The following is a 22,303-nucleotide window of genomic DNA, read 5'->3' on the forward strand; positions in this document are numbered from 1 at the left end:
AAAGAAAAAAAAGAAAATGCATTTTTAAAGAAAACATTTTTGTGTATTTGTAGCAAAATTTCAATGAAAAGTCTAGGGGGCCGGCAATTTTATTGTATTTTGGCCAGCATGTAACCAGCAGAGAAATGTGAGCCATCGGATGAAATCTCACACCAATCTCACACCATCAAATCATCATTGATGGCTAATTGATGGCTACCAATCACAAATATTGCTGACCCCCTAGCATTGCTCAAATTTCAATGTAAAAACTAACACATTTAGGTGTTATTATTAAGAAATTTCGATATGTTTTTATTCTGATAAGTTATGCATAATTCAAAATTCTTCCTCTTCTTCTTCCTCCTCCTTATTTTTTGTGGCTGCTTCTTCTTCTTATTTTTCATCATCATCTTTCTTATTTTACTTTCTTAACAATAATTAAAAAAAATCAAACAAAGAAGAAGAAGAAACATATAATGCTGTAAAATTACTTGGAAGAAGATGAATATACATTCATTCAATTAAAAAAAAGAAAAAAATGCAGCATTAAAGAAAATATTTTTGTGTATTTATAGCAAAATTTCAATGTAAAAACTAAAATATTTATGTGTTATTGTTAAGAAATTTCGGTATAGTTTTATTCTATAAGTTCTGCATAATTCAAAATTCTTCCACTTCATCTTCCTAATCTTTTACTGCTTCTTCTTCTTTTTCTTTTTCATCATCATCATTATCATCTTTTTTTTCTTATTTTTATTTTACCTTCTCAAGTTTCTTCTTATTTTACTCTCTTAATAATAATTAAAAAAATTAAACAAAGAAGAAGAAAAAACACATAATACTACAAAATTATTTGAAAAAGGATGAACTCACATTCATTCAACTAAAAGAAAGAAAAATTAAGGAAAAAAAGAAAATAAATGCAGTATTAAAAAAATATTTTTGTGTATTTATAACAAAATTTCAGTGTAAAAACTAAGACATTTATATGTTGTTGTTGAGAAATTTTGATGTATTTTTATTCTAATAAGTTTTGCATAATTTAAAACTCTTCATCTTTTTCCTCCTTATCGTTTGCTTCTTCTTATTCCTCTTCTTTTTCATCATCATCGTCATCTTCTTTTTTTCTTATTTATCTTTTCTTTCTTATTTTACTTTCTCAATTTTTTGTTTTAGTCTCTTAACAAGAATAAAAATAAAAAAATTAAATAAAGAAAAAGAGAAACACATAACACTGCAAAATTACTTGAAAGATAGTAAACCTATATTCATTCAACTAAAAAAAGAAAGAAAGAAGAAAAAAAGAAGAAAAAATACAGCATTAAAAAAATATTTTTGTGCATTTGTAACAAAATTTCAGTGTAAAACTAAGAAATTTATGTGTTATTATTAAGAAATTAATGTGTATTTTTATTCTGATAAGTGTTGCATAATTTAAAATTCTTCATCTTTCTCATATTCTGCTGCTTCTTCTTTTTTTTCATCTTCTTATTTCATTTTGTCATAATTTTTTGGAATGAAAAAATCAACCAAAGAAAAAAAATACATAATGTTATAAAATCAACAAAAAAAGAGGAAGAGGAAAAAATGCACCAACACAACAGCAATAAAAAAATGAGAAGAGGATGAAACCCGCGAAGAAGAAAAAGAAAGGACGCGAAGAAAAAGGAGGAAAAACGCAAAGAAGAAGGAAGAGGAAGAGGAACGCGAGGTACAAACCTTGGAGGAGGAACGCGAAGGAGAAGAAACACGAAGAAGAACTGCGTAATTTCAGGCGTGTGTTATAGAAGTGGATTTTGTTGAGATAAAGTTAATTTGTTTGGACTTATTTGTCGAAAAAACTTGTATGTGTAGCAGTAATCGTTGTGAGTGTGAAGGTTCTTTTAATAATATTTTTAAATTACTATTTTTTGTAAGTGAATTGGAATTTAGACAAGGTTTTTTTTTGGACAGGATGTGGACACGATGGAATAATGGATCCAATCCCTTTTTAAAGAAAAATATATGGGCCTTGTGGGCTCTCACCGCTATGAAAAAAACAGGAAAGAGTGCGGTACAAATAACAAAACGGAAGAAATAGCTGGAGAACCAAAAACCCTAAATCGAACAAGAAGAGCGAATTTGGGAGCTAGGGTTTAAGCTTTCGATCAGTTTCGAAGAAATCAGAAGAGGAGGCAGCCATCATGTTCCCAGGAATGTTCATGCGGAAGCCAGATAAAGCTGCGGCATTGAAGCAGCTGAAATCTCACGTCGCCATGTTCGGTGCTTGGGTTGTCGTCGTTCGAATCACCCCTTACATTCTTCACTTTCTCAACCGCGACAAAGACGACCTCGAGCTCAGGCTCGAGCTTTAGGCTCCAGCTTCATCAGGTAACTCCCCCCCGCCCCAATTCACTTCCATTTTAGATTCAATTTTTTGTATGCGAATTTGGGGAATTCTCTCATTATTTGCTTGAAGTTTCTGACTTTTCTGGTTTGGCAAATAATTGATGAATTGTTACGTTAAGGGTTTCTGTTAAAACGTCCTGTTGTTAACACAATAAGATTTGTAGTTTATTCTACATAACAGGTATTTGACTTGGAATCTGTGAGTTTATTTTCGGTAGCTTAAAAGCAAATACAGTATGCTGTTTCAGTTAGGATTTATGACGAATTAGGGTCAGTTAATTGAAAATTGAGTGTATCATGTGAGGAATTTAGTTTTGGATGAGGACTATACTTTAATCTTTGTTGACGTTATAACATTGTGCCATTCATGTTTTCTTAAAAGAATATAGTATATGGTATACATCTTAAAATTGGGTTTATGTGGTTGTTTTCAACTTGATTATTAGTATGAATTATAAAATCAACTATTCTAAAACATGAGTTATAAAGTGATTGCATTTTTCACCCTATTTCCTTCCATTCGGAAATAACTGTCATATTTTGGAAGTATTTAGACATAATTTGAGGTCACACGTTCCAAAACATTGCACTTAATTCTGGACAGAGGTAGTGGTACCTAACCTTTGTCGTGTGTTCTGCTAAAGATGAACTTATAATCATGTGCTGATTAATCATAAAAAAAATTCAAAAATTAGGATCTCAGGTGGGTATATCATCCTTTATAGTAGTTGTTCTTGTATATAGTTATGGTTATCTGAACATCTTTATTTTTATTTTGTGTGCGTTCTTTTAAGAAATCCAGTTTCTTGGTGTCTACCATTCAATTGTAGTTTCTTCTACTACATTTATTGATATTGTTTTAATACCTTGCCACATTTCTGTTCATTAACTTGTTTTAATGGCTAGTTTCTTCTTAATTTGTGCAGCTGTCTTGATGTGGAGGAATAGGTGCTTGGATTCGGAAAGAATTTATGGGAATTATGTGTCACTGTAACCCTGCAAATCATTAGTCCATCTCATAATGTTGCTTGTTAGTTTAAAATTAGTATTCCATTTACATTTGGAATGGTGAGTAGACACTGTATGGCTGTTTAACCACATTGATAAACCGTGTGATGTGAAGGGTTTTTTTCTTTTTTATTTTATTTTTATTTTTTTAAACCAAATGAAACAAACAGAGAATATTTGAGGCAGAGTACGTAGACGCATAAAATTTTATTACACAAAATTTTCCCCTTCCCCTTTATAGTTGGCCTTTTTATTAAGCACAAGTTGCATGTGTTTTGGTGGGAACTAATCAGATGCTTACTAAATGAGGTGTATTTAGGTAGGAGTACAAGTGATGAAATACATTTTATTCTAAAAAGATACTGCTATTATAGATGCAAACATAATTGAATTGGTATTAACTATTAAGTGAACATGTAATAATATTATTTATTTATATCTTGATTATTTTGTTATCCAATGATTTGTTGACACCTATAGCTACCACCCCCACCGAGAGGGTTTTCTACTGCCACTAGTTTCACATGATAACATCACTTTCCAACGAGAATGGGGTCACAACACTTGTGACAAATGGCAAATCTAAGTTCCTTCTTTTGAAAGCACTGGTTGACAATGTTCCTCTACAGCATATTCATACAATTTATTAATTCAATTTCGACACAGATGCCTTCCACAACTTAGTGAAAGAAAAGGAGGGCATGTCATGGAATATAAAAAAGAAATATTAAGGGAAAAGAAATCGAATCTTTTGATCAAAGGAATCATCTTTTCATAATCTTTGTTTTGTTTATTTGAATAGATATTACCTTAAATTTAAGTCTCTCAAATTAGGAGGGTTATGTGCACACAAACGTTTCTACTATAAACAGAAATAAAGAGAGAGAAAAAAAGTTAGGATAAATGTCTTCTCATTGTACCTAAAGAAACCTCTCAGAGTCATAGTCTCACCTATTTAGTGCCTTGAAGGACATGCCACCGAACGAGGAATTAAAGTAACACCATGTGTCAGCTCCATCATAATAATAATTAAGCACATCATTTACTCAATTAGCAGAACAAACCCAAAAGATAAAAAACCTTTGAGCCACTCCAAGCTTCCATGATCTAAAAGAAAAAAAAGAATTGGAAGAGAGATGTCTGCTTCATCATGGTTATAAAAAAGTGCACACCCCATCATCATGTTCTTTACTTACGTACTGGAATTCTTTTCCTATAGTCCTCATATTGTATTGTTTCACACTTGGCACAAACACAAGGGGGTTGTGACTGGTGACTGGTGATTGAGTGTGGGAATTTTGTCTTTCTTTCTACAGAAAATAGTTAGTCTTGGGAGCTGTGAGATCTTATCTTGTTGTGGTTCATGTGTGTGTGTTTGTAGCAGCAAAAAGTTTCATATGAATGAATTATAACTTTGGAAAGCTACAAGACTTTAGTGGTGGGGGTGCTGTGGATGTGGTTTCAGTGTTGAAGGACAGATATGATAATGATAGAAGCATGTCATAATAAGGGAATTCAAGAAGAAGAAGAAGAAGAAAAAGAAGAGGGAATTAATAGTAGTAGTAGAGTACAATCCATGCATTAAATTTCTGCTTTTAATGGATGAATTACCTGGCTCTGTGGGCACCAGTGCCAGCTTCAGCCTCAGATTGGGCCAGGCTATTTTCTCATCTTCTTCACTCCTCTTTATGTCTTTGGGAGTTGAATTCTACAGCTACACAGCTTTCTGGTACTTCTCCTACATTTTCTGGTCCCCACCTTTTTTCCTAATCTCAGAAAAAAGGGATTTTGACTTTAATTTCTCTGTTAATTCTGCTTTGGTTTGTTTTCTTTTTCCTTTCTGGCTTGCCTAAGATTCTCTGGAGATTTTAGGATCTGTTGTTAAGTCCCTTCATACATAGGCTAATGAATCATATATCTCACGTCATAATTGAGTCTTTTGGTGAATGTTTAACTTGTAGTTTTATCCATAAACTCTGCTTGCATAACTGAATTTGTCTGTTTTTGGGTTCACTGTTGTTTTTAGCTATTTGGTAACAATTATGGGATTGGTGATACCTTGGAGCTTCACTTTAGCATTGGTTGATGGATATTCAGTTCTTGTCAAATGCCCTATTCGTCAACCAGGAATTCTCATGATTATTGTTGTTGGAGATTGGGTATGTAACTGTAACCATCTTTTTCTTCTGATCAAAGAATTTGTATCACTTGACATATAGATATATAGCAACTATAATAGATAGAATTTCGATTTAACTCTTCGAATCTTTCGGTATTACGATTCTGAATAAGTTAATCGATTTTACAATATTTCTACTGGGTCTAAATCTTAGCCTAGCAAGTAGCAACAATCTGTTTGTTTATATATCTTTTGGGTGTAAACAGATATTATCAACACTGACATTAGCAGCAGCTTGCTCAACAGCTAGTGTTGTGGATCTCTTGCTCCATTCCCATGGCAATTTTTGTCCTCCAAAGCTTTGCAGCAGGTACAGGATATCTGCAATCATGGCCTTCTTCTCATGGTTTCTGTCTTTGGCATCCTCTCTTTTCAATCTTTGGCTATTACCCTCTTTGTAATTTTCCTGTATAATATTAGATTTCATTTTTTGGTATTTTTTTAGATATACACACATTCAATTATGTATTCTCATGTCTGACTTTTGAATAAGCAATGAAAAAGAAGATTCTTGGTGCCTCTAACTACTTACCAATGGAAGAAGTGCTATATTACAAAAGGGCACCATAGAAACCTTTGGAATCAAATATATGAATTTGAAAGGTGTTTGTAGCATTACATATTCATAGGTCATGAGCACCATTAAGAATATGATGAATGCAATGGCAAAAATGCATTATTACGGATCCTATAGTAAAGTCATTGTCTATCAATTTAACTGTCATTTCTGCAACTACACAATAAATAATTTATGACATTTAATATATTCAGAGGGAATGAAATATTACACAACAAAAGCACCATCTCTGCTTGAAGCTTCAAAGCTTCTTCCATCTTCCATTCAGAACACAAACCCCTTTATCAACACTTAAATAACTCTTCTTGGGAACCAAATCATACAGTTATCACAAAGTAACACCATCATCATGTCAAGGATTCAAGCACAAGGCCTAAGAAAACACATTCAGACAAAAAATAAAAGATCATTCAGAAAAAGGTAATAATAAAAATACTGGACTAATCAAAATTTCAGATCAAAGTAAGCATTAAAAGCCAAGTAGCACTTAACCCAAAGATTTATTTATAGGACTCTGCTTGTTTGAAAATCTGTCGGTTTAATATGAGTAGAACCATTGATGTAATAACACGTGATTTGTTTAACCCAAAGAACATGATTTGCCAAAAGTAGCAACCAATATGTTGCAGTGAGTGAAGACTAATATCCATCCATGTAATATTTTCAATCGCTCTTAAACAAGTGCTTTACATTTATCTATACTTCTAATGAGAGATTGAATTGGATAAACTGATAAAATCACTCAATTATGCCAATAAAGGCTTACATCTACAAAATGGATTGCCTTACCTTACCACACCGCTTTAAGTTTGAAAGGTTGAGAGGGAAATTGGAGGGAACAAATTTCATTCTTGACATGGACAAAACAAAGGCCACCACACAATTGCTGCAGAATGGATAACATTCCTCATGTTTGTTAAAGAAACAAAATGAAAGGAGAGAGATATCATAAAATTAAAGTAGTATTTTGTCATTATTGTTCAACTAGCTTGTGACATTTGTTCTTCAAAGAAGCAGTACAAATTCTCAGAACTCAAAAGCACTCACTGCGGAAAACATCTATTCAAATTGTGACACCTTGCAAAGTTAACCACTCTACATCTTTGGTGATGCTCTTCTAAGAAAACTGCATGACCTCAAAAAGTTAGAAACAAGTTGTTATATGCGTACTAATTTATATCCAAGAATCAGTTCCTCAAATTTGCATCATGGGTCATTTCCATTCTTGTTGAAGATACAATCAAATGGATAAGCTAGCCTTTAAATCAAGCAAGAGGAATTTATTCCTTTTCTTAACTTTAATGTGTTTAACTTTATCCACCTTATTGAATAAAATACTTGCATGATCTGTAGTTATTATCTTCATTGATCCCTTCATTAGTTCTTGAAATCGAATCAGTCAAATTTAGAAAGAAAAATGATGAAAAGTAAACAAAACAAGTGGCATAAATTCTTTAGTGGGGGCATGTATGTCCCAAGAACTCTAACACCTCCTCAAAGCTAAGCAAGCATAATTCTCTTTTTGAAATGCTTCAACCATAAGCCAAATTTAACCCCAAATTCAACAAATGTATATATAATAACCCTTTGACACCAATATTCCATTCTCATAATAATCACAAATACAAACACATAGAGATAGAGAAGCATGAAATACAATGAGATATACCATTTTCACCACCCTAATCACAAGCTGAAGTTCGAGAAGTCTGAAATCCCATTCAAATGTGATGGATGCAAGGAAGTAGGCATAGGGTCACGCTACAAATGCTCCACTAACACCCTTTGTGACTATGATCTTCACATGCAATGTGCATTACCTTCCCCTACTTTCTTCCACCCTTTCTACAGAAAATGCAACTTCCAATTCATGTCTCACCCTCCAGGTTACCCTTCATTTTACACAATTGTTCAATTATATTAAGGGTCTGTTGTCGCTGGTCAAAAGTTGTTGCATGCACAAAATGAGATTCGAATCTCGAATTCCGCTAAAGAGCCAATGGAAAATTTGTACAATGTGTATTTTGCCCAATATGAGTTAAAAAAATAAACATTCAGAATAAAATACTACTAATTTCTCAAAAATAATATGCTCATACTATCCACAATAACTATCCGGGTACCAGGATAATAAACATCTAATATCCTATTGAATCGAATATTCCTAAACTCCATTGTACATATTGTATATATACTCTATTGACTCTCTATACTTTCTCTCCTGACACTTACTTAAGCAGATGAGTGAGCTGACCACTCGACCAATCAATCTGTGTATGCCCTTTTATTATGTGTTTTTGCGGTACTAAAATTTTGTGAATGGGTGATATCAGGTGAGACGGGACGATACTGCAATGCATGTGAGAAGGACGTGAATGGGTTCGTGTACCATTGTAGGTCATGCGGCTATGATCTGCACCCATGCTGCGCGAAGCTTCCGATGGTTGTGGAGGAGGGTGAAGTGAAGCTTTACCTGTACAGAAAAGTGAGGTCATGGTGCCACCATTGCGGTAGAAAGGGAGGTAGTTGGAGTTACAGGTCGAAGTGCAAGAGCTACAGCGTTCATGTGGCGTGTGTGAGGGAGATGCTTGTGGAGAATTGGCACCATGTTTATAGAAACAGCATCAGCATCAGCATGCAGAGTAGTGTGCATCGGAGTAAGGGGAGGATGAAGAACAGATGCTGTGATATTGCAGCATTTGCTCTGCAGATTGTTATCTCAGCCATCTTGGGTGATCCAACGCCTCTCATTGCTGCCATTGTTGCCTCACTCATTTCAACTTCTTAGAATCTCATACGAATCTATGCGCGCCTATCATGATGATTTTTTTTTTTTTACCAAAAAATATAAAGTCTCGAATTCGCATCTCTTGAAAGAGTAGGAAAAAATTATATTATTTGAGTTATAACTTATTGACAAAATTAATTATTGTATTTATATATAAATATATTATGTGTATTTTAATATATATCTAAGATAATTACTGTGTAAACAAAATCGTGTTGATTACCAGTAAATCTTTTCATAGATTCTGAATTTTGAATTATTTGATAACTTGAATGTAGAATTTGAGTTAGTTTTGACTTGAATTCAACCCTATACAAAAAAGCTCTCATATGAAAAGATTTTCGTATAATATAAAGATGATAATTAAAATATAAATATATTATTATTATATATGTTAAATAATTTTGTTAAAGATATTAAAACGTTCAACTTCTTAACTACAATATATATATGAAAATATTTTCATGGGAGAAAATAAAAACTCAATTAAAATATAATATATCAAAGAGGATAATTTACATGTTACTTTAGAGATGATAGAGTAGCATTCACCTAAAATTAAACGTGCTATTTTATTTTCTATAATATAATAAATTTAGCTATAAAAATAATCTAAATAAGAGTACTTGATTTTTCGCTCATGTATAAAAGTTTGTATATTCTGTTAAAACTTACTAAAATAATATACTAATAGAGTAATGATTGAGAGTCTTAGTTCATATTCTTAGTACTTAAATAGATAAAAATTTAAATATATATGAAATAAAGTTAAATTTCAATTTAGTCCCTAAAATTTAGTCCGATACTTAGAATGATCCCCACAACTTCGTTGGTCCCAATTAGAATCCTTTAAATTTGTAATTGTGGCTCTCGCTTACGTCTGCGATCATCTTCGTCAGCAGAATATTAATTTGATGCAATTACATGACGTGGTGGATACTACTTAAACGACGACGCATTAGTTTCGCGCCCAAACCTTTTGAAAACTACGTTGTTTTTTGTGGGTTAAAACTCTCTTTCTTTCCACTAGGATGATCATAAGTTGTAAAATATCAAAAAAACCCTTACACTACGTGGTTTCCAAAGGATTTGGGTGCGAAACCAATGCACCGTCGTTTAAGTAGTATCCACCATGTCATACAATTGCGTTAAATCAACATTCCGGTGACGGAGATGATCCCAGAGATAAGTTTGAGCTACAATTACAAATTTGAGGGTTCTAATTGGGGCAATAAAATTGTAAGAGTTATTTTGAGTATCAGGCCAAATTTCAGGAACAAATTGAGATTTAACCGATATGAAATGTTATCAAAACATAAAAAAGATAAAAAATTCAAAAATTTATTTATTTAGAAAGTAGAAAAATAAACTAGGACTCCTAATCATGTTTTATAGCTATATATCTTTATATGTATGTATAACCTTTTTTTGTGATATATAATTACATTGTATTTTTTTTTTGTCATTACACTATTCACATATCCACTCATTAACACTTCTTAAATCTAAATTTCAGTCTCAGAATTGGGCTATATGTGATATATAGGCCCAATATCCCTAAAGATACATGGAAAAAAAAAAGAGAAAAAAGAGATCTACCAAAAAGAGTAAAAGAAGAAAGACCAAAAATATTTGAAACCAAGAAGGCAAGAGACAAGAATCTTGACCGAAAAAGAAAAAAGAATTATGGGAGCAAGAATCTAAATAATATTACTACTTGTTTTGGCTTCACTCCCACAGGAAAAAACAAGGTCTCAAGACACATGATGCACCATTATCACGTACCTTTCATTACCCAATCCACCATGTTGGACTTTTCTTTTCTCTTTTTTTTTTTCGTTCATTGTTGTTACACGAACAAGTTCGTGTTTCACTTGCACCACCACGAGATTACACAAGCCTAATCACCTTTTAAAAATTAAAACAACAATTTCTTTTCTTTTTTTTTACCACAAGCTCAATCTTTCATTTAAGGATTCTGAAAGAACAACTACGTACCAAAACTGGATCTTCTCAACTTTTTTTTTTTAATAATTGAGGGAATAAAATATATTTTTTATTATTAATTTTATAAATAAAATAAAAAATAAATATAAAAAAATAATAAAAGATTATAAATTATACTTTACACTCTTAATTTTTTTTAACAATTGAAAGGATCTATTTTTCATATATCTAAGAGTTATTATGATATGTGACCACATTATATCGATTCACCACAAATAAAGGGGAGACAAAATTCTTTATACAAAGTATGATAAACAAGTATAATAAAAGCGTGATATGTAATGTGATTTTATTATTTATCAAACTTGGTTTTTAATTTTGTTAAACTGAAAATGATTGAATTGAAAATGACAAAATCAACTGAATCAATCACTTCTTTTAATAAAATAAAATAGTTAATGACAAAAATGTAATCTTAATTAGTATTAACTATTTTATTTTTAAAAATTCAATTGGTTTAATTATTTTCAATTTAACCAGAGGTGAAATTAGATGAAATATTAGAAAGAGATAAAAAATTATTTTTACAATAAAATAAAATTAAAATAAAAATTTTAGAAAGATTAAACTAAAATTTATATAAAAAATAAAAAATAAAATTTTCACCGTATGAGGCTCCGCCCTTGGATTTAACTAATTTCGGCTCAACAAAAAAAAAAAAAATTGACAAAAAATTGTGTTACATTTACATGTCATGTTTTTATTGTTTGGTCATAATATTTTATCAAAAATATTTTTACTCCAATACATCCAAGCATCTCTATCGTCTATCCACTCAATATATTCATTATTGAATAAAAGTTAAACGGGGAAATTTCTTTGCTGCCCCAAGAGCAAATAAGAATTTTTATTCTATTCCATTCATATTATGATGCATCATCAATATTGAAAAAAGAGAAAATTAGTTCAAAAATTGATTTTTTGAATTTTAAAAGGTTCAATTTAAACAACAAAAATAATCTATATTACTTATGTCACAATATAAATAGAATAAAGTAAAAGCTTTTATTTAATTTACACTTGAAGAACACTTAAGAGTTAAGATATTATTATTTTTGTCAATAAATTATAATTTAAATGGTATAATCTTTTTATATTCATCTAAGAGGTTGTGAATTTGAATATCTCTATCTTTAATAAAAGAAAAAGATATTCTTATTTATATGTCTGATATATATAATAATAAACAAAAATTTTAAAAATAATAAAAATTCATATATAATTATTTTCGCATAAAATTAATAATTAAAAATTATTAAATAATAATTTAATCAAATTTACATGAAAATAACTCTACTTAATTTCCATTATTTACTATTTAAGATAGGGATTGCACGTTGAAACAAAATTGGGAGTGGCTAAGAAAATTCAAGGATGCTTCCCATGAAATGGCCCTATCTGTATTTGGTATAGTCTACAGTTTAATCAAAATATATGCATTACGTGATATTATCCATCCAACAGTTCCATCACCATCTCTCTTTTAATTTTTTTATTTTGCAAGTTACAACAACATTTTAGTTTTGATACAAATTCTTCAAACAGTAAATTATATGTTAGTTTGATCAAAGAAATATCTGTTGCTAAAAAATTATAACTTAGTATAACCCTCTATCTCTCTAATATAAGCACCATAATTTTGTGACACGATGTTTTTATTAGGTAATTATTAAGACGTAGATATTTGTCTAAGAAGATGGTAACTAAAATATCAAACATATATTAATACTTAAATTTTAATTAATAAATATTAGTTAATTTAAAATAAAAAAATTAACTGATATTAATGAAAAAATTTGTTTCTCTAATCAGGGACATATCTAGAAGGACAAATAGTGACCTCGTCTTTCAAAATTTTAAGAAACTATACTTATATATAAGATATATATTTAAAAAATAAAAAATATTATATAATTTAATAGTTTCATATGTATTATTTTTTATTATGTGATAGATTTATGTCTTAATTGTTTATTTCACTAATATTTTTTATTTAATTAATTTAATATCATATCCTCAAATCTTTGTACTTTTTAAATTAGTTTTTAAATAATAATCTCTATATATTTATTTTTTATATTAATATATTTAACATTTATATTATTATATTAATAATAATTTACGTAGTTATATTTTGGTAATCATATTATATTATGTACTTTATTATATTTTTGTAAAAAATATTCATTTTTTTAAAATTTACGTTGTTAAAAGAAAAAATTTTATAAAAATATCTTATATATTGTATTTTATAAGAATACTGTGTCTTTCAAATAATTAATAATTTATAATTTATTTTCAAATTTTTAAAAATTTTTAAAAGAATTAATTTTAATTAATAAGATAAGTGATTATTTTTAACTAAACACGCTATAAATTATTGGTATTTTATAATTTTATAATGTACTATTGATATTATTATATTTCTTTTATGTAATTATTATATTAAAAATAAAATTGTGAAAAAAATTACAATTATATATATATTGATAATTTTTTTAAAAAATTAATTCTAATAACTATATGTTAATTATTTTTATGAAATAAAAAAATTATCTAAAATTCGATCTCTTTATAGTAAAATTTCTAGATCCATCCCTGCATCTAATTGAATCAAAATTCATTTTGATGCTTTTATTATTTTTAAAAAATAACTTATAAAAACTAATTTTTAAAAGATAATTTTTTAAGAGTTATAATATCTGTATCTAGTAAATTAAATTAAAAATAACTTTTAATAAGTACAAGTAACAATAAACATATTTGATAAACTAATTTTTAAAATTTAAAAATAATATAATAGATATTAATATAAAATTAAATTTAAATATTAATTAATAAATGAAATTATATTAGACATTTAATTTTAATAAATATAAGTCAACTTTAAAAAAAATTCTTTTTAAATACTTTTAAAAGTACTAATAACATTTAAAATTATCAACACAAATATATAAACTTTTTTATTTATTTACCAAACATAAAACAAGATATTTATACTTTTAAAAAGTTTAAATATATTTTCGAAAGATTTTTCGAAACCAAATCTTAGTCATCTTTTAATTAACACCAAAAAGGCAAAAAACTTTGTAGGAAAGAAAAATCTAAAACAGTAATATAGCTGTTTTTGTACTGTATATCAACAAGATACATTAGCATATGCAATTGGACAAGGCAATAGAAGCGCGTCTAAGAATGTTGAAAAAGACAGAATAAATTGTAAATTCATCAAGTTATTTGCATTCATACTTATTAACAAAAGTGTCCAAGAATGTCCTTAATTTTTGTCCTATGACTTTAATTCACATAACATATTATCAATGAATGCAACTATGTTACGTATACACCAATATCAGTCACTAAAATTAATTATTAATATAAAATATGGTGAAAATTCAAATGAAGTTGATTTCACGTGAAATTGATATCTGAAAGTTGTTAGATGAAAATTTAGTCAAATTAATCAAATTATCTAACGGTTCTCAGGTATCAATTTCATGTAAAGTCGACTGCACCTGAATTTTCACCATAAAATATATATTAAAATATAAATACACATTAAAAATAAATTATTTATATATAAATATATTAATAACTGATTATTTTAATGACTAATTTTAGTGTACGAATAATATTTTTATAGTACCAAACTGCATACGTGACTCCTTACTTCACTTCACATTACTTTACTTTACACACTTACGTCTTCTTTTTTTCTTCTTGTCTTCAATTTTCTCTATAAATACCCACACACACTCACATTTAAACACACCTACCCCTACCCTCTTCTTCATAATGGGAACCTGTGCTTCCATTCAAGGATCATCAAAGAAAGGTGGAAACTTTACATCATGGGAATCTTGTGTGAACATAGTTCACTTGGATGGTAGTTTGCAACAACTGAAGAAGCCTTTGAAAGCATGGCATGTTTTGTCTCAGAATCCAAACTGTTTCATATGCAGCTCAGAATCAATCAATGTTGGTTCAACAATGAAAGCTGTGGATCCAAGTGAAGAGCTTCAGTTGGATCATATTTACTTCATTGTTCCTAGAATCAGATCCCGGGTTCCTCTTTCTATGCAGGATTTGGGTCAATTAGCATTCAAGGCCAATGCAGCTCTTGCTCATTCTTCTTCCAATAATAATAACTTCAAGCCTTGTAATAACAAAGTTCCTCTTTCTAGAAGGAAGAAGCCTCAACGAACACACCCAATTCTTATTACATGATCAACATCTATATGGGTTTCTTTGAGTTTTATCATCTCTTAATTAATCACCTCTATGATGTTGATGATGATGATTCCATCATGGTGATGAAGAACTCAAGCTCTATATGTTTGATGGATACGGTTTGATTTGGTTCGGTTCGATTTGATTCTATTCATTTGCTTCCGAAGGGTTTTGAGTATTACTATCTACTGTAAAACAGTGACTAATGATTAGTTTAGGTGCAGTTAACTTCATGTGAAGTTGATAGTTTATTAAAGTCGTTAGATGACAATTTAATGAAATTTGTCAAATCATTTAACGACTTTCAAATATTAATTTCACATGAAATTAACTGTACCTAGATTTTTATCTCATTTTTATTTGTTTGTATTGTTTAGGGAGTAGATATTAGTCACGGATTTTAAATTTAGTAATTCATATATATAGGCGGTGAAAATATGAACATGAAGAATATGGAAGTATGAGCAAAATTCAAATTGTGTACATGTACATACAATAAGCTAATACAAATATTATTTGTTGTGTAATTCATAAGTTTTTGAATTTTGATGATTAAATTATGTTTATGATAAGTATTTATGTGTGGTGCACAAAGACGAATGTATGTGGGCCTTAACGCGTTCTATGGTGCCACTTCCAATTAGGTTTCGTCATCCATGACAATTTTCACGTTGGATTATTCTTCTCCGTACAAAAATAGTAAATAAATACATATATAATGTTCTTTTATTTTTTTTTTTGTAAAGGGTTTAATCTCAATTCTCTTTATAATTTAATATGATAGCTAATTTTGTGTGTCCACTTAATGCTTTTATTATTGAATTTATTTTCTATGTAGCAACATTTTTTATTTGATTAGGTCTTTATATAAAAGATTCTTATTTAATGTGGAATAATACTTTTGGGGTGACATGAAATGATCAATAAATGATTGAACTCACTAATAATGCATGAGGTGTGGAGCTTGAAAGATATTGGCACCATGGTCATGTTGGAAATTTAATAGACCTAGTTTCTAGTTAGAGATACAGAGGACCTGGATAATTTTCATGGAAAAGGTGGGCACCAAAAACTTTTGCTAGGTGCTAGTTTCATTTTACTATGATATATAGCTTTATAAACTACTTTCAAAAATACTACTTAAGGAAAAATTATATATAATTAATATTTTAAAATTATGATATATAGCTTTATATAAACTACTTTCAAAAATACTACTTAATGAATATTTTAAAATTTCGTTAAGTAATCAACAAGAATTCTACCAATTTCTGTCAATTTTTACGATTTATGGCTGTATTTAATGAAAGCGTCTTTGTGAATGTGTCAAATAAAAATATATTTTTTTATGAATGTGTGACTAATAAAAAAGTCTTTGTTGATGTGTCTCTTAAATATATCTCCTTATACATGTTTCTTCTAGTAAAGATGTGTTTAATATTAGTTATTATTGACAATAAGTTAACAGATAATATATTAGTATCCTATACTTTTTTATATTTTAATTAAGGATACTATTACTACATTAATGTTACAAAAATGTTCTAGTTTTCATGAAATAGATTTTATGATATTTTAAAGTTAAATAATTAATCATCTTTAATTTTTTTTAACAAAAATATATCACATTATTGATTAATTAATGTTGGTCCATCCGACAAATAGCATAAAAGAATAGGATATTACCCACAATAAAGAAGAAAAACAAGATATAATAGTAAGAGAAAATAGGAGGGGATGTATAAGCATCTTTATGTATTTAGCTGAACATTTGACTATATTAAACTTGTACTTTCTATTGGTGCCATTTTATTAGCCGATCTTATTAGAAAGACAATAAAAATTAATCAACAAAAAATATACCTCTAATATTCATATTAACATTGATTTTTATTATTTCTTGTATTTATCCTTAGTTACTATGGTTCAAAAGGAAGTGGTTCAAGTTTCATTTTCTAGGTCACAGGACACTACAGGACTTCTAAATCATAGGAACAGGAACAAAAGCTTACAAATTGAAATTTGCTTGTTAGAATTGACTTTCAAGAACATTTGTGTTGTGGGCCCACCGACAAGGTATTTAGCATTTTTTTTCATGTTAATTGTACATATTGTATTAGTAAAACGTAGGTTTAATTATTATAATTTCACTAAATTTTATAATTAGTTTTTTATATTTATTTTAATTAAATTTTTATATTATTTTTATTTTATAATTAAATTTTTTTAGTATAAAAGATATTAGAATTGATTGAATATTTTTCACAAATTAAAAATATTTACAAGGACTTAATTAAATTTTTTATTATATATATTTTTTTAGAGAAATAATTCATTAATTTTAGTATATTTTATATAAAGAAAACCTAATTACGAAACAAAAAATAGTATAAAAATTTAATTAAAAAATATAAAATATAAGAATTTAATTATAAATCTAGTAAAATTGTAGAGACTAATAAAATAATTAAACTAAAAATATAGAACTAGAATTAATTTTTAATTTTACTTTTCTACCTTTTACCACTAATCAATATCTAATAATATAGCTTATGAACCACACCAAGCACCTAGCTAGTTCCCTACAATAGCAAACTTATATATATGGTAGGTGTTCACTGTTCAGCAGTAACTAAAGTCTAATAAAAGATTACTACTCTTTGTAAAAGGAGGGAGACTTTCAGTTAATAGGTGAATTTTATAGTGCCTTTGTTATGATGTTTAAATTGCATAATTTCTTTTTTAAAGTAAAAAATAAATTATATAAAATTTATTAAATATTATTTATTTATCTCTTTTAGTAACTTAGATACAAAGTGATAGACACCATAGCATTCACTCCGTTATTAATATCAATTATCAGCAAGTGATTCTAACATTCAAATAATCAATTATCGTTCAAGAGGTATAAAAATTAAAAAAAATATAGTGAAAACCAGGTGAAGTCGACTACACTTGAAGTTGATACCTGAGAGCTGTTAAATGAAAATTTAGTCAAATCATCTAACGATTCTCAAATATCAACTTCACGTGAAGTCGACTGCACTTGAGGACGCTTTTTTTTTTCTTCTAACTTTTCACTAAATTCAATTTAGTGAAAAGTTAGAAGAAAAAATGGAATAATATCTACAAATACTAATATATAATATATAGATATATATACTATATATTTCCACAAAAAAAAATATATACTTTATATTTATAACACATTCAAAAAATTTAAGATAAATATAAATCAGATTTATTATCGAATTTAACGAGATTCATTATGAATATAATTCGGATTGAATATGTTATGGCCTAATTATACTCTCTAAAAAGATATATTATTGTGATCTAATTATGCCAAAAAAAAGCATTTGGACCGAAGAAGGCCATATTATAGCTTCATTGTTTTTAGATTATTGGACCCTAACCTCAGTTTTTGATATGTGATCTCTTTTTTTTTTTGAGCTCGGGCCCTATTTTAATTAAAAAAAATTCAGTGCTTAAATATATACTATATGATGTCAACTACAACTTATACCCTATAATTTTACGTATAATTAATATGATTAAAACGTTAAAATTCAATGTAATTTTTGCTTGTCTACAACATAATCCAACATATTGCTGTTCAAATATACTATTATATATGTTGACTTGGAAAAAAATAAATAAAAATAAGAAACGACAATAAAAGCTTCAAAAGTGGATGTAATTATTCACTGTACAGGAGACAACATTTTATGATGATTTGTGAATTTCAAAAAAGAAAAATTGAAGGGCCAAAAAGGTGACTCCAAAAAGCTAGTAAATATTTTCAGCACATGAATAAATGTGATAGCTACCACCACTTAGCGCAACCATCCAAATTATATGAAGCTGTGAAGCATAAAATTTGACACAAATCCAATATTCTGAAATAATCCAAAAGCAATGAGAAGAAAATAGAAACCATGCATGAACTAACCAAGAAGCTAGAAGGATACTTCCTAAAGTGAAACACACTATACATGATGCATGGGATTACACAAATCCAATAATGTTTTTTCGGTAATGTTAGAAAGACAAAAAAAATCTAAATTTATTTTATTTAGTATTTATTAATTATAATAATAATTAATAAATATTAAATAAAATAAATTCTGTTATTTTGGTTAATTTTTTTTGTTGTCTGCACGATAACACTTCAGTCAAAATTGATATATATATATAGTAACGGTTTTGTTAGGTAGATAATATTTTTGTAAATAATGTGAACAATAAATTTTAGAATTGACCCATAAAATAAAAAAATACTTCGCCTCCAAATTATCTCCTAAACCTTAATATTAGATAACCATCTGCACACATAATGAATTGAACATCCAGCCATTGTAACTGTGCATGAGTAAATCGAATAAAAAAAATAATCATCCTATTAAAAATAATGAACATAATATCTGTATACCTATTAAATTAAATATCTGACATATCTATTGTTCATATTATTTAGTATTCTCATTGTCTACCTATACATTTTCATATAATGGCACTTCTTTGAATTTTACACCGCTAGAATTTTTTAATTTTTCCCCTTTATTGCAACAAATTTCGAAATTCTAAAAGAGTCTCTACAAATTGTATAATAGGATCAATGCATAATTGCATACCTTAAGAAGCACATTTCCCCTGAAAAATGGAGCAAGAGGTAGGAAACTTTAAGCCTATAACATAAGTAATTTGAGTAAATACCTAATTTCAAATAAATAATTAAATGTAACATTTTCTAATGTAACATAACATGTGAGAGCTCTATCTTTCATGTCTCTTGTTGATTACCTTCAATGAAAAATACAAAGACAATTAACAAGTAACAAGGGACATATAAATTTTCAGGTACGTATTGCATTAATCCAATTGATGAAATTTTGGCAGATACTGTTTTCAATAATGAGATAGGACATAGGTTGTTAACTCAGAAACAGAAATATCACCCATTTGTTTTTTCCCCAAGTCAACATTTTCGTCTTCAAAATCCTCCAATCTTATTATTATAGCCTCTTTTAAGTTTTATGTTAATTATTATTTTTGTTCATATAGTCACAAGTATTACATTAAGATTAGTCTATTAAGTTAAAGGTAGTAATTAAATAGTTTTCCCCTCTTTTTCAAAAGAAATTCATAGTTCAAAATATATGACTTTTAGCAATAAAGTTTTGATTTAAAATTTCAAATCCTTAGTGCGTTAAATCACTATATTTATAAAATCTTCTACACTACTAATCATATAAAATTAAAAGAAAAAAATAATTTTTTTATCTTGTATTATCCCAAAAAATATTTTTTTTGTCTCATATTATTCGAAGTTAAAACATTACTTGAAATAAATAGTTATCGATAATATTAAGAAAATAATAACCTAAAATTATCTTACTTAATTTAACATTGATAGTCTCATGTATGTAATATTTATAATTACACACTTGTTACATTTAATATTATTTCATTATTTTAATAATTAAAAACATGAAATAAAATAATTTTAAACTGTTTTAAAATGATTTTTTTATTATTGATTCCAAAATATTTTTGGATAGTTCTCACGTGATACTATATCCAACTAACATTAGTTATATGTTACCATCATTAATAAGTCAACAAAGTTAATTATAATTGTTCGTTTTTTCATTTTCTGAACGTTTCTTTTGTACCAAAGTTCCCCTCTTCCACTATATAAGTCACCCTCCCACCACCCCCATCCCCCAAAAACAAAATAAATACCAATGCCTCTGTTTTCCCCTGTTTGATGCTTCCAACATTGCACTTGAAAAAAACTCAGACAAAACCACACTAAATATTCACTTATATCACTTATGGGAGCTTGTGCATCATCTCAATTCACAAACAAAAGTGGGAAACAACGTTGGCAATCCTCAGTGAACATAATTGACATGGATGGTAAGTTAGAGAAATACAAGGAGCCCATAAAAGCAGAGCATGCTCTGTTCAAGAATTCGGACTGCTTCCTCTGCAGCTCGGAAAAGATGTATGTAGGCTCGGTGTTGCCGCACGTGGATCCGAATGAGGATCTTCAGTTGGATCAGATTTACTTCCTTGTTCCACTCTCCAAATCTCACATACCACTCTCTCTTAAGGAATTGTGTGTGTTTGCCATCAAGGCTAATGCAGCACTTGTTCTTCACTCAGAGTATTCTGCCACTAATTCAATGTTGAAGTCTTCCTCCGTTTCACATAGGAATGATTGTTTTACACATTCAACTCTTCAAAGTGTGTCTCACAAATTTGGATCCTCCTATGTTTAAATTGGAAAAGATATGATGATCACTTGCATATCTTTACTGTGTATTTCTCATATTTTAACTTCTTTTTCTCCTAAAAAAGAATTATCAACAATGAAAGTGTTAATTTTACAAGGTTTGCATGTATGAGTAAATAGTCATTTTTATTCGAAAAATAATAATTTTTTGATAAAATAAACCAACCATGTATAAGTAAATTGATTAAATATTTAATTTAGTTTGTGAAACGAAACATATTTTTGAGGTTATTTTGTTATTTATATTTTTTTAGATTATTTTTTTTAAATTATAAAATTTCATGATTAAATTGATTTTACCCCACACGAATATAATGATGAAAATTAAGTTAAGCTCTTCATGGTTGAGAAAGTACACTTATGACTCTCTCTCTCACACACATAGACTTCATTTATATTCTTAATATCTAGACCATCAACTCTAGGTTGAGTAAAAGAAAAATATTTTTATTCTTAAACTATATGCCATTATCTCTATGTTGAGTGAAACAACAAAATTCTTTAGATAATTTAACATGGGAAAAGATTGGCTCCCTAAGTCGATCCATTCAACATTGATTGACACACAATAATGTTAATGTAAGAGAAAGAAAAGTTGCAGAAGAATAATGCAACGAATCTTATCCTGGAGTTCCCTACTACACTTAATTATTTTTTATTAAAAAAGAAAATAGCAACTGGAGTACTATTTTTTAACTTGAACGAGGTTTGGACTACAAATTCATAAGCTCATGTATATTATTTAAAACTCGGATAAACTATTTATAGTGGCATAAAATTTCTATACATTGAAGATATTGTTACTTAAATCATTTTTTTTAACCAAAGATAAAAAAATTCGAA

General features: G+C 28.4%; 4 protein-coding genes and 1 long non-coding RNA gene across 5 annotated transcripts; 4 read left to right on the forward strand and 1 right to left on the reverse strand.

The window, feature by feature from the left end:
* Positions 1–2,118: 2,118 nt before the first annotated feature.
* Positions 2,119–3,598, forward strand: LOC112788921 (mitochondrial import receptor subunit TOM6 homolog). The gene is made up of 2 exons (XM_025830603.3): positions 2,119–2,352; positions 3,297–3,598. Exon 1 carries the CDS (start codon positions 2,166–2,168, stop codon positions 2,334–2,336), a length of 171 nt encoding a protein of 56 aa, XP_025686388.1. The 5' UTR covers positions 2,119–2,165; the 3' UTR covers positions 2,337–2,352; positions 3,297–3,598.
* Positions 3,599–3,827: 229 nt separating this feature from the next.
* LOC112788920 (CASP-like protein 5C1) lies at positions 3,828–6,081 on the forward strand. Its single transcript, XM_025830602.3, has 3 exons — positions 3,828–5,107; positions 5,405–5,537; positions 5,764–6,081. Exons 1-3 carry the CDS (start codon positions 4,977–4,979, stop codon positions 5,956–5,958), a joined length of 459 nt encoding a protein of 152 aa, XP_025686387.1. The 5' UTR covers positions 3,828–4,976; the 3' UTR covers positions 5,959–6,081.
* On the reverse strand, positions 5,541–7,364 carry LOC112788922 (uncharacterized). The gene is made up of 4 exons (XR_011876764.1): positions 7,182–7,364; positions 6,924–7,020; positions 6,346–6,507; positions 5,541–5,963 (listed from the first exon to the last, which is right to left on the reverse strand). It is a non-coding gene; the product is annotated as an uncharacterized lncRNA (long non-coding RNA).
* Positions 7,365–7,658: 294 nt separating this feature from the next.
* LOC112788923 (uncharacterized) lies at positions 7,659–9,162 on the forward strand. The gene is made up of 2 exons (XM_025830604.3): positions 7,659–8,020; positions 8,468–9,162. The coding sequence occupies exons 1-2, from the start codon at positions 7,783–7,785 to the stop codon at positions 8,920–8,922; spliced, it is 693 nt and encodes a 230-aa protein (XP_025686389.1). The 5' UTR covers positions 7,659–7,782; the 3' UTR covers positions 8,923–9,162.
* Positions 9,163–14,724: 5,562 nt separating this feature from the next.
* On the forward strand, positions 14,725–15,156 carry LOC112788924 (uncharacterized). The gene has a single exon (XM_025830605.3). The coding sequence runs from the start codon at positions 14,725–14,727 to the stop codon at positions 15,154–15,156; it is 432 nt and encodes a 143-aa protein (XP_025686390.1).
* The last annotated feature ends 7,147 nt before the right edge of the window (positions 15,157–22,303 follow it).

This window comes from Arachis hypogaea, chromosome 3 (assembly GCF_003086295.3).
Source record: "Arachis hypogaea cultivar Tifrunner chromosome 3, arahy.Tifrunner.gnm2.J5K5, whole genome shotgun sequence".
NCBI lineage: Eukaryota > Viridiplantae > Streptophyta > Magnoliopsida > Fabales > Fabaceae > Arachis > Arachis hypogaea.

Coding starts and splice junctions, on each gene's coding strand:
- LOC112788921 (XM_025830603.3), top strand. CDS start 2,166: ATGTTCCCAGGAATGTTCATGCGGAAGCCAGATAAAGCTGCGGCATTG.
- LOC112788920 (XM_025830602.3), top strand. CDS start 4,977: ATGGATGAATTACCTGGCTCTGTGGGCACCAGTGCCAGCTTCAGCCTC. Junction 5,108..5,404: donor TACAGCTACACAGCTTTCTG/GTACTTCTCCTA, acceptor TGTTGTTTTTAG/CTATTTGGTAACAATTATGG. Junction 5,538..5,763: donor TTATTGTTGTTGGAGATTGG/GTATGTAACTGT, acceptor GGGTGTAAACAG/ATATTATCAACACTGACATT.
- LOC112788923 (XM_025830604.3), top strand. CDS start 7,783: ATGAAATACAATGAGATATACCATTTTCACCACCCTAATCACAAGCTG. Junction 8,021..8,467: donor ATTCATGTCTCACCCTCCAG/GTTACCCTTCAT, acceptor GGGTGATATCAG/GTGAGACGGGACGATACTGC.
- LOC112788924 (XM_025830605.3), top strand. CDS start 14,725: ATGGGAACCTGTGCTTCCATTCAAGGATCATCAAAGAAAGGTGGAAAC.